Below are 12696 nucleotides of genomic sequence, written 5' to 3' on the forward strand. Positions count from 1 at the left end.
TGCCACAAGCAGCCACCTAAGTTGTCCATCTAATTTCCCACCGGCCAAGGGACTATTAGGCAGTGGTGCCCAGTCTAGTCACTGAGGGGTTGAGCTACGGCTCTCCATTACCCTCACGACTGATGAGAGGAAAGAATTAGAGCCTTTATTAAATGGACATACCGACGTGATCCCATCTGTCATTAGAGGAATCTTAACAGCTAAAGGGATTCTTAAAGCAACAGCACAGCAAGGATGCAGGCAAGGGAGGAGGAGAAGTGGGGTGCTGGGCCCTGGCTCCCAAGCTGTCGCCATCCTGAATAGGTCGAGGTAGGTCATCATCCACTTCTGAGCCAACAATATTCTTATCTGCAAAACGTCAGGGTTGGACAAAGCCCTCAGCTCTAATATTAGATGATTATCTAATTCTCAGGCTGTCGTTAACTTCTCTTTTAAAGGCTACTTGAAGTTTGTGCTACGGAGAAGACAGTGAAGCTTCGCCTTCCCAAGTCTCAGACTCTCTCCAACACTCTTCCTTCTGGTCTCTCATCTTTTGTTGTAGCTGAAGTCAAGAGGCCCTGTGTGCTGCTCCCAGGAACACTGGCTCCTCTCATCTCTGGTGACTTCTTTTCACACACTCCTCTTTGAGCTTCTGATAGTCTCATACTTAACAATATAACTGTTTCCCGGCATCTCAACAGTTGCATATTGACAATTAGATAGCTCTCATGATAAAGCCCAGCGGAATTCTGAGACTCACAGAAGCCTGCTATCCCTTTGTGTCTGCCTGGTCACTCTCGAAACTGATGCTCCTGCAGGATTGTGTCTGCCACCAGAGCCCAAGCCTCCTAGTGGAGGAAGTGTCCCTGTGGGAAACCAGGGCTCACTAAAACAGAAAGTGATAATGCATATACAGGGTTCTATTTCCAGCAGGGCAGCAGAAACCCTCTATACGCACAAACCCAAGGTTCAAGAGCTCAGTGGTGAAGCTGGGGAAGGGGGTAATCACATCATGAGACCTGGAGTTTAATCCCTAGAACCCATGTAAAAGCCAAGGTACTGTGGCATGAGATTGTAATCTTAGTGCTGGGGAGGCAGTGACGGGCAGATCCCTGGGTCTCACTGGCCAGCCTAGCTGAATTGGTGAGTTTCAGCCCCAGAGAGAGACCCTATCTCAAAAAGGAAAGTGGATGGAGCTCATTGAGTAGCCAGCCTAAGAGACCCTGCCTCAGAAACTATCGGGAGCAAATAGAGGAAGACATTCAATGCTGACCTTTGACCTGCACATACACAGGAATGTGTATCCCTGTGTGGGCTTGCGCACTTCCATACAAACACATACGTACATGCATGCCCACCCATTCCTCCTCAACACAAAGAGATGTGCAGAGGGCCACTAACAGCTAGCCGGGCAATAGTGAACCTGGTGACATGTGACAGTCAGTGAGAGTTCTGAGTGGTTTAAAGTGCTGCCTAGGTTACAGAAGACAGAACACCTCCTCTGTCTCCCAGATGGAAATTTCAGAGCAGTCGAAATCAAACTCCAACAGTCCTTGTCTGGGATGTAGGATAAATATTTTCACTAAAAGGTAAACGGTAGAGAAACACCTAGAGCGTACCACAGCTGGAGACTTGCAGTGTGGACGAGGGCCATTGTGTATGTAAGTGTTACTTGGAAAACCAACTTCCACAGAAACTCACCATTAAAACGGTGCATTGAAAGTTGGCACATCCATGCCAGGCATCCCAATTCTAGCCCTAGTGTTATCTGTCTGTCCGCCATGGTGTATCCAACGACCATACTACCCCACAACCCCTGTGTTTAAACTCGTGTCTTAATGTTTCAGGGAAAAACACAGGGCTTCAAGCTTGCCTAATGACACAGACGAAGATTCCGGCAGCTCAAGAGTAAGCCTGTGGGCCTGAGACATTAGCAGAATTTGTACCCGCGAAGGATTGGGCCAGTCCTAGGTATTTAGTTCCACACCATTTCCAACACGTGATTTTCGTTGGGGCAACATATCCTGCCTCATGTAGTGACACTTGGCTTCCACAGCCGAGCCCAGAAAGGGGAAAGGGAGTGGGGCTCACACAAAATGTCACTGGCGTCCACGGAGCTCGGTACTGAAACGGGAAGCAGAGGTCTGAGTCCGAGTCTCAAGAGGGGAAGGGGGACTTAAAACAAGTTTTTTTTTTTTTTTTTTACCACAAATAAAAAAACAAGTTAGGAAGGTAGAGACTGAGTTTTCTTACTGGGGCCATGAGGAAAGAAAGTTCTAGACAGCGATGATGACATCAGGGGTACAGTTTTCCCACCCACACACATTAGGAAGGGCTTTTTATACACTTGTTTCTAGTTCTGCTTCCTAACTTTCACGGGCAAGGGTTTGTTCTATTTGCCTATTTTTGTTTGCTTGCTTTTGAACTACGAGACAGACTGAAATGAAGATAAACCTGGCGTGGAGGCAAGACTCTGAAGATGTGCGTATCCATGCCTAACTTTTATGGTGACAGGTCACCTCTAAGCACATGCCTGTCGACAGGTGGCACATGGGGACACCCCTTTGCTTACTGGTGAATGAAAAGCTAGTGCACTGCTGGGTGTAGGGGCGCACACCTTTTATCCCAGCACTCGGAGGCAGAAGCAGGCCGATCTGTGAGTTCAAGGTCAGCCTGGTCTACATAATGAGTTCCAGGACAGGCAGGGCAACATAGTGAGTCCCCTATAACATTCTTCCCAAGGAAATTATCTCATTTAAAGGATCAAGTAACTGAGTTCTGAAAGGTCAGAAAAATGTTGCAATATGAAATTCAGAAAAAGAAAAAAATACAACAGAAAACCCAGCAGAAACCCAGCCCCTCCAAGTGTAAAACAAACGCTGGGATACAGACATACTACGGGAGTCAGGACAAACGTCTAGGGAGGAAAAGGCCATCATCCCGCAGATGGCGTCAATCAAACTCACAGCATCATTTTTTCAATCCCCAAGGTCAGGAGCAAGGAGGAAGTGGGCGTGTGGGAGCCCTCAAAGGCCATTTGGAGTGAAGCTAGGGAGCAGACTGAAGGGTGTGTATGGACACGTGTCAGTTACAGGCAGGTGAGCAGCACGCTGGAAGTGCCTCAGCGAGCGTCAGCGTGAGTTACTAAGGCAGGCTGCTGGGACCAATGCTGACTTCTGACTCTAAGCATCCTCCGAGGAGGGTGCCTCAAAGATGCCATTTTAAAGCTTTGGTTTTCAGAATGTGTCTATTAAGGGTAAGAACCCCATTTTCTCAGAGGATTTCTCCTGAAACTGCCAGCATACTCCAGGGACACCATGGGGTCAGGTGTGGTACTCCACGGAGAGGCTTGAGCACATGCGAGTGGAGTGGTGTGCACGAACCAGCACAAGCCTGCAGTTCACTTCGGCAGAGCACACCTTTGCAGGCGGCTCTTCTAGTGACAGGTTCCTCCTGTCCCTGGAACTGGGCGCCTTGTCATCCCTCTTCACGCGGGAACTATTCTATCCTCTGCTCTCAGGTCAGGGCTCCTCACTCTTGCTGTCCCTCCCAGTCCAGCTCACCAGGAGTCACACACACCAATAGTGTCCCTCCCCAGTCCAGCTTACCAGGGTCACACACACCAATAGTGTCCCTCCCCAGTCCAGCTCACCAGGAGTCACACACACCAATAGTGTCCCTCCCCAGTCCAGCTCACCAGGGTCACACACACCAATAGTGTCCCTAGCAGCCACTTTCTGCAGAAGGATGCTCCTTTCCCCACAGCTCCCCAAGAGGAGATAGTTCAGCAGACCCTGCTCGGCACGAAAGGCCACCAGCAGCCACAGAGAACTTGGGAGCAGCTACCTACCACAGGTGTTCCATGCACACTGCACTACACAACAGAATATCGCTGTATAATGAACAGATTTATTGACATTTCCCAGGTTCGTCCCAATACACCTTGTTATCTAAGCACAATTCCAGAAAAAAAAGGAACTCAAGTAAACGTGAGGACTGCCCAGCATTTACTTCAGGAGTTTAGTCAGATGACCAAAGCAGAAATGAGTTAATGACGGGGATGGGGTAGGGAAGATGTAGGAAAGAACTTTTTTTTTTTAAAAAAAATCGTGAATTCTAATTTATTTAAAGTTGACATATGTACTTTCTCTAAAACTTGGATCGTTTATTTTTCTAAAAATCTAAAATAACTCTCACTATATTAGAATATATTTTTTTCTTGTAAGGATATTATTTTTTTTTATAGATCCTGGTGAATGATTTAAAAATAGGCAATGTCTTCATTGTAAGTCAAGCTTGGTGGCTCACACTTGTAATTCCAACAGTCAGGAGGCAGAGATGCGAGGACCTAAAGTTTAAGGCCAGTCTGGCCTACTGAGTGAGATCTTGTCTCAACAAATCAACACAAAAATAACAACAGTAAATCCCAAACAAAGAAACAAAAAAGTCAAAACCCAAACCAAAAGACAAAACAAACAAAACTAGACAAAATTAGTATTTGGGGTCATGTATGGTGGTATATGACTGTAATTGAAGTATCCAGGAGATCACTAACTCCTAACCACTAGATCACCAGGACACACTTGGGAAGATGAGGCAGGGGAACTCAAAGTTTGAGGCCAGTCTAAGCTAAATGGGAAGACAGTCTCAAAACAAAATGCAACCAAATAAAGTAAGCATGTTACAAAACGGACAAAATCACAGGGCAGGGGCCCTACGGGTAACCACTATTACGTACCCAGCAAGTCTCAAAACCCACAGGTACTTGGCTCCACCAAGGCTTCCCACACCCCTTAAAGAAGCTACCTGGGCCCTGGAGTCAGAGCCTCAGGCCTGAAAGTCAATGGCATTGATGCAGGGCTCCTGTTAGCTCCAGAACCCACGCTGTTCTGTAAAGGAGCATGCCCCTCTTCTCTAAGCACAATCAGACAGTGGGTGGTTTAGGAACAGGCGGAGCCCAGCACAGACACAGGACAGTTGTGAATCTGTAAGACACTCAACCGAATCCTGATATTGACCGCACATTAGTAATTTCCCCGGGTAACAGAAAATACTGAGAACAAAATACAGAGCACCACTAAGGACATTGCTTTGAATTAATTCCTCAAGTTACTTTTGTGATCTTATTAAGAATCCACATTTTATTAGTTTAAGTTTCTAATAATATGTCATCATTTTTGCTTTATTCCTGTTAGCTGTGTGATGTTATTAAGTTTGACATGAATGTGTGTCCTTTGACGTTTCACGATATAAACATATATACACACCACACACACATACGAAGCTTTCCATACAACACATACTGTATCTCAAGCCGTCTATTTTCACTTAGCTGCTTGGTTTTGATCTGTCTCTATTTATGGGGTTTATCATCACGCTGAAGGGACTCTAGTGGAGGCTGAAAATGGGATACACGGTGTCAAAGCTAACACTCATTTGACACCTGCCCAGTTTTCGGGGACGTCGATGGGTCTGTTTGGTTCCTCCCAGAGAATTTAGCCAGTCTCTGGTTCCCGGAGGTACCTTACACATGCACAGTGGCTTCAAACCCGCGTTCACGTGCTCTGTACTGCATGAATCCAAGGACTGAGTATGACTATGTGCACTCCTGGAGGCAGGGGCACAGGCTACCCTGCTGTGGGGAGCTGTGCACTGAAGAAGCTCAGCATCCTCCGTGGGCTCCTATACCCTGGGCATCCCACCTGACTAGAAGGACAACCTTTCTGGGGTACCTCTTGAACATCCGCCACTCTGTCACTCGGGAGCACCCTGCCAGGTCCTGAGAGTCGGATGTCCTTCCGGCTGACTCTCTCTGTCCTCACCTCCCTTATTTTATACTCTCCCAGGCACATTTCCATTTCTCTTCAGCGGTACTTACCACCGTGGTCTCATCTTCTGCAGGGCAGGAGTCGGCTGAACAGAGTTTGAAGCCCTCAAGGATAACGATTTTTTTATTTATCTATTTATCTCAGGGCCCAAACGTGTTTGTTGTGTAGCTACCCTCCCGATCAGAAGGAGCACAGCAAGGAGATGTGGCAACTGTTTCCAGGATCAAACATGCCAATGTGGGGGGAAAAAAAATCAGAAATTCCAGGTAGCAGTTTGGTAAGCCAAGGTAAGTATATACTCCATGGTGCACTGGCATTGGGCATTACAAAAGCAGACCAGCATGCTCACAAAAATTCCAGGGCAAAACCCCAAACCAAACCAAACGAACCCAGACAAACACCCTACAATCCCACCAATTTATGTTTATCTTCAATAACGAAGTATCAAGATAATAGAAATACACAAAATTATAAGGGAGGAAGACCCCTCTTATATTCTATATTCTCTACTCAAAAAAAGAAGCTGTATTTAGCCAGTGAATTGGTGGAGACCTGAATATGTTACCCACTGCAGCAATTCACCCTCTGGCTGAACCACACCTAGACATGGCCCATCACGTGTTACCCCTCTCTTCTCCAATTATTTGGTATGCTTGAAACCAAGTAAATGGATTTCTAAATTAGCTAGTCAAATAAAATTAGGGAGAAAGAAATATCTAGCCTAAACAAAATCTACAGGATGCCTCTAAGCACAGATAATATTCCATTAGCACACAATACCTAACCACAGTCATTCTGAAATGGCTCACTTTCTTCGAGAAAACAATAAACCTCTGATTTTATAAAGCTAAGTGAACTCCTGGGCCTGCAGACACTGACGGAATATCCTTACTTGGTTTCAATAAGAGAGAGTCAGTAAGATCAGCCCTACTAAATTTAGCCTCTGAGCTGATTTCATCACTAACCCGGCTTCTCTGCTGACACAAGAGAGAAGGCCCAGGGGACACAGCGCTAGGCTGGAACCAACCTATTTAACAAGCACAGATCTGTAGCCAAAAATGGTCACAAAGAACCTGCTACCTAGCACAGGAATGACTACCAATCAGTGTAAGGCCCAGAGGGCTCATCCTCCACGTTCCAAGCATGCCTGATGGCCACACCTGCAAGAAGCCCAGTGCGTGTTACAAATCATATTCCCTTTTACTGGCTCATATACTGATTTTGTAAATGCAACTACAATTTCATCAGCCAAATTCAGAAGCTTTCCCAGAATAAGAAAAACAAAAAAGAAAAAAAAAATCCAGAAACCTGATCCAACACAAAGCTTGAACCAATCTGGAGAAACACATATTGAACTCGAACCAAACCCTAATCATTTTTCTACCTTTACAAAAAGTCAATCAAGAAAAATATTTTAAAATTTCAAAACTGCTTTCATCTAAATGACATTTTATTTCAATACCCAGATGCTCAGGCAAACAACCCAGCCTTCCACTAACCACGGTGCCAGTATAGGCTGAGAGATGAGACTGGCAGTGGTCCCCTTCAGTGTGGAAGGCCTGCTGGTCTCTGCTGCCAGGGCTTCCTGTCCTGTGAGGGGGTGGGAAGGAGAGGGGGAGGCTGCACAGGCTTCAGAAAAAGGCCAGCTGGGAAGGCTAGCTTTGCAGTTACACCCCGCCTAGGAGAGAAGATCCAGACACAGCCATGAAGGGTGTGTGTGGGTTGGACGGTGTAGGTTTAAGTTTTAAAGGAAGCATGGGGCGGTAGGGCAGGGTGAAGGGTGAGGAAGAGAGGCAACCCTCTGCCCCGTTCCCCCCCCCCACCCTTTGCGCACGGCCCACTTCTTTTCTGTCACCTCAAGTCGAGGAGGATGCTTTAAGAACTTTTAGCACCATACCGACCTTTCCCATCTTCAGTACCTTCGAAACCATCTACTAAACTGGTCTAGAATTCAAACAAAATTCCCCCCTTTAAAGCCCTATACATTCTACAAAGCAACTGAATGAAAACAGACAGTCATCCCTGAGCTGAACTAGTGTGATGTGCTCATGTCCCAACCTCCATCCCACGAGGGGAAATCAACATGACGAGATTTCAAAGCAGATTTAGGCGGCCAGCAGTAGAAAATGGAACAGCCCTCTGCCTTCCTTGAAACAGATTGTTTTTTGCAAGAAATAAATGCAATCCAAATATGCATACAGATCCATGACCCAGATTTAAAGTTCAAAGAAAGTGATCATAAAGTTACATCCTTGGGATACAATAACAAGAAATAAGAGTGAATAATTTTCATTATTTTGAATGTATTACAAGGTATTTCCATGTGATTTACTTATTTATTTTCTTATTATGGTGCTGGGCATTGAACCCAGAGCCTTGCACACATGAGACAAGTGTTCTACCACTGAGCTATGACTACCCCAGCCCAGTACTCTTACTTTACAGAGCATTTAAAAATGTTTATGAGGAAGAAAGAGATGTCAGGTAAAGGCAAAACGTTCAGAAGCAAATGCATTGTAGTTTTATTTCAGTTTTTTGGAAACTGAAGAAAAGTTGATGTTCATTTTTTTTTCTACTTTGCCTTATATTTTTTAAAAAAAATTATTAAAACTTTATTGTAAAGAGCTTCCAAATTAAACACACACACACACACACACACACTCCCCCCCAAAGTAACTAGTCTCAAAGTCTATACATCTCAGTGAACTTCTGCACAGTTAGAATTCCATCCATTCTAATTGATGTTTGTTTTAGCGTGGGCTTTGAGGGAGATCTATTAGCTGGGAACAGAGGGGAGAAGGGCAGAGCGGGAATCACCAGGTGTGGAGTTTAAGTCTTCAAGGGGTGGGGGTGGGGAGACGACAGCATGGAAAATAATCTGCAGAAACGCATACAGGTAACCTTCAAGTGTCTTTCCAGAGCACAGTACGAAAATCAAATACCACGTAATAAGCTACAAGGAACCAAAATAAATACCCAAGAGACATTATACTCCATAAATCTGAGCATTCCTAAGCATGATAAGGACAAATCACTTAGGTCATTGGTCTTGGATTTTTTTTCACATCTGAGAGGCACTGTCCTACCTGCCTTCAGAGTCTTCTAGAACGAGAGCAGATAAACGAATTCATAAATAAATAAATAGAAAGACCACTTCTTCCTGCCAAATGCCACTGCTGAAGACAAAATTAAACTAAGAAGATGCAATTGGTGCCGGACCCTGTCTTTCCACAACAGGAACTCACACTTGTTTCCCAGTCAGAAGTGTGTCTCAAAGCAGAAAGGAAACATTAATCTATTACTGGGGACTTTGCAAATTCTGATAGTACTTCATGAAATCATTTTGTGTGTGTGTGTGTGTGTGTGTGTGTGTGTGTGTGTGTATGACTATTGGAAAGAGTTCACAGTCCGATACCAATGAGCCGGCAAAAACAGAACTTTCTGCATCTAAACACCTTTACAAAAACAAATTCATAATACTATATGTCCTAATACCAAGTCCATGTTAGGGCCACAGGCAAAGAAGGCGTCTCTTTTTCTATTAGCTTACAAGAGTATTTAATTTGCCAATGACAATACTTTATTTTGATTTACACTCAAAGCTAAAGGCACATTACTTTAACACACTCAGACTTTATTTTTTGAAATTGCATCTTCCTTCCAAACAGGTTTAACCCAGTATGCATTCCCGCAGAACTACTCAGTGTCAGGTACAGTAGGGTGCGGGCATTAGGCAAAAAGTAACTGCAGGTCCGTTCTTAAGAACCTGGTGCCTCCGGGGTCTGGGGAGTCCACAGACAGCTTGATAGGTGTGATCCTGGACGGGGGCGGGGTTGGAGGGAAACTACTGAGCCAGGACCGCTTCCCAGAGCCAACAGGAGGCGAGGCAGAGGAAACTGTGAACAGGATGTTACTACACACACAAAGAGGAGAACTCAGAGTATTACGTGGTGCTAAGGCTCCAGGGAGAGAGATGTGTGTGATGGAACCGGGAAGGGCAGTAAGAAGCCCTAAAGATCCACTGTGCATTTTGTTGCTGTTTGTTTGTTCGTTCCTATGGACAAGCATTCTAAGCTCTACCCCCAGCTGCTTTTTGTTTTGGAACAAGGTCCCACTAGGTCACCCAGACTGACCTTAAACTGGTTGTAGGGTCCAGGCAGGCCTTGAACTTGTTATAGCCTGTTTCAGCCTCCTGGCAGCTGGGATTCAGGCCCTGCATCACCAGCCCAAGCTCCACTGTGTTTGAAACCACATGCATGGTGACAACAGGGCCACGGAAAGGAGGCTAGGAGCCAGCATTCCAGAGGGGTATGGCCGGCAATAAGCTAGAAGCAGCTCACACACATCTGGATAGCTGTGTGCTCTTAGATGGTCTCAGACACCGCCCCCACAATGTTCTTAAGGTATAGCCAAGTTTTCCAAGCATAAGCTATATTTATATGTATGTTTTTGTCTTACCCCAAATATGTCATGCGTGGTTCCTAAAAGTCACATTCGATTGCCAGTGACCACATCGGGTAAATACTAAAAAGACAGCCTCTTACCTGAACAGAGCTGTTCCACCTTTGTGTAGTTTAGAGAGACGATGTCATTAACCCATGCAATGATGTCATGCCTGCTCATAGTCTCCTGGGTGATCGAGGTAGAATACACGTTGACCGCCATTCCCCAGCTAGGATAAAACAAATGAAGATAAGTTTATTTACTCCCAAGAGAAAAGATTATCTTAGAAATATAAAAAGCATGCCATCATGAAGGACATTCCTGGTGGAGCTTTACAACGAAGCTTCTTCATGTGGGTCCTGACCTCACCCCCCACCTGCAGCGGTAGAAGGGCGTAGGTGGTAAAAATCTGGCCAACAGTAACCGGCTTCGGAACACGCAACAACCAACACTTAGTTCATAATCGGCTGTGTACTGGACCCACAGCACGCCCGGCAGTGCCTGGCCATGTTGCTTCAGGAGTTGTAGCTACAGCCTTCATGCTGAACACATACCTCGCCCCTCCCGACTGCCCGTCCTCCGGGCTGCCTGCTGTGACACCTCGAAAGGCCAGCAGCCAGCGAGCACTGCCTGAGACACCCTGGCTGGAATCTCAGACTACTGTGTTTTGTTAAGTGACGTTATTTTGGATGTACATACAAAGCTTGCTGCTCTTACAGAAACATACTGGCTTCATTATAGAAAACAAGGCTTTTAATATTTTCCCGCTGTCGGTCTTAGCACGTAAGTATCAAAACAATGCATTTTTGGATTGTATTGTGCTAAGACCAACAAGCACATCCATCTCTAGTATGCAAATTTGCTTTCAGCTTTTTTTTTTTTTTGTCTTTTTTATTTTTTGAGACTTGGGTCTCACTATTTAGCTCTGGCTGGCCTGGAACTTGATTTGTAGGCCAGGCTGGACTTGAACCTGCAGTGAACTTCTGCCTCTGTTTCCCACTGCTAAGATCACAGGTGTGAGCTATTTTGCCCAGTTTTGTGGTGAAAAGCACATGCTTATCAATGGACTATTTTAAAATTTTTTATGATTTACTGTCATAAATGTCTGAGTCACATACCTATTTTACTTACCTACCGAGCTGAGCTCAGGTAAAAAATTCTCAGGTGAAAAGGGTTTGGAGTTGAAAAGGGTTTGGAGTTGGAAGTTTCAGAGGCCTTGCTCTAGAGAGAGCAGCAGGCCCCTGACTCGGCCAAACCCACCTGCTGTCCTTTCTCCTCTCAATTCCTTGTTAATTTTTTATCTGGACCACATTTCACGTAATTTTTTCCTGTGTCCACTTCATATTTCTCCCATCTAGACTCAAGTTCTTCAAGGTCTGAGATTCTTCATTTCTAAAAGAATTTAGAGCCTCACTTTTGACTTTAAGTCTTTATGGGACATTAAGTTACTAGGCTTACAACACTGTGCACCACGACAATCTCGTTTCGTTTTTTTTTTTCTTTAAAAAAAAGATTTATATTGCAGGATGGTGGTGGTGCGCGGCTTTGATCCCAGTACTCAGAAGGCAGAGGTAGGCCCGTCTCTGTGAGTTCAAGGCCAGCCTGGTTTACAGAGTGAGTTCTAGGACATCAAGGACTACACAGAGAGAAACTGTCTCAAAACAAAAGAAAAACGCGCACATTTGTAAGTGTAATACCCATAGAGGACAGTAAAAGCTGCTGGGATCCCTGAAGCATGAGTTAGAGGTGGTTGTGGATTAGCAAAGCAATTGAACACTTTAAGTGCTGCTTAATGGGCCATCCTAGGTGGAGTGTGGAAGACCGTGGTGCTGGTGTGATTTGAACCATGGGGGCCTGGATCATGGAGGTTTCAGAGGAGAAGAATGTTAGTATGTGACCTAGAGACTGCTCTTGTGATATCTGGGTGAAGAATGTGGCTGGTTTTTGTCCTTGTCCAAAGAGTCTGCCTGAGGCTAAAGTGAAGAGTTCTAGATTAATTCTGTTGGCAGAGGAACTCCCAAAACAGCCTAGTACAGACTCCGTCACGTGGTCACTAGTGTTCATGCTTATAAAGTTTTATAATGAAAAGACGATGTAAAAGACATCTTGCTCCTGCAAGACGATGTAAAATTTGCGGAGAAAAGGAGCACCAGGAAGTGGAATAGAGCTAAGTCCTGTGTTCAAGGAGATAAACAGATTAAGAAATGGAATAAAGGGAGGGGTGACTTCAGGGCAAGCTGCCACCTACCTGTTAAATTTCCAATTTTAAAAAAAAATTAAAAAAAAAAGATTAGAGCCAGGGGCAGTGGTGCACACCTTTAATCCCAGGACTCCAAAGGCAAGGCAGAGGCTGGCAGATCTCTGAGTGCAAGGCCAGCCGGGCTATAGATCCAGTGTCAGGACAGCCAAGCTCAGATACTGAAGGAATCCATTGAAAACAGAAAGC

At 45.1% G+C, this 12696-nt stretch overlaps 1 protein-coding gene across 3 annotated transcripts in view; it reads right to left on the reverse strand.

The window, feature by feature from the left end:
- Mapre2 (microtubule associated protein RP/EB family member 2) overlaps positions 1–12696 on the reverse strand; it is a 140305-nt gene that overhangs the window by 46864 nt on the left and 80745 nt on the right. For all 3 annotated transcript variants that reach the window (XM_085700060.2, XM_048442631.3, XM_048442630.3), the window contains one exon: positions 10352–10479. In XM_085700060.2, the coding sequence (XP_085556186.1) occupies positions 10352–10472 (121 nt within the window). In that variant the 5' untranslated portion in view covers positions 10473–10479. The remainder of the gene's footprint in view (positions 1–10351; positions 10480–12696) is intronic.

Source organism: Myodes glareolus, chromosome 13 (assembly GCF_982192425.1).
Source record: "Myodes glareolus chromosome 13, mMyoGla1.1, whole genome shotgun sequence".
Classification (NCBI taxonomy): domain Eukaryota; kingdom Metazoa; phylum Chordata; class Mammalia; order Rodentia; family Cricetidae; genus Myodes; species Myodes glareolus.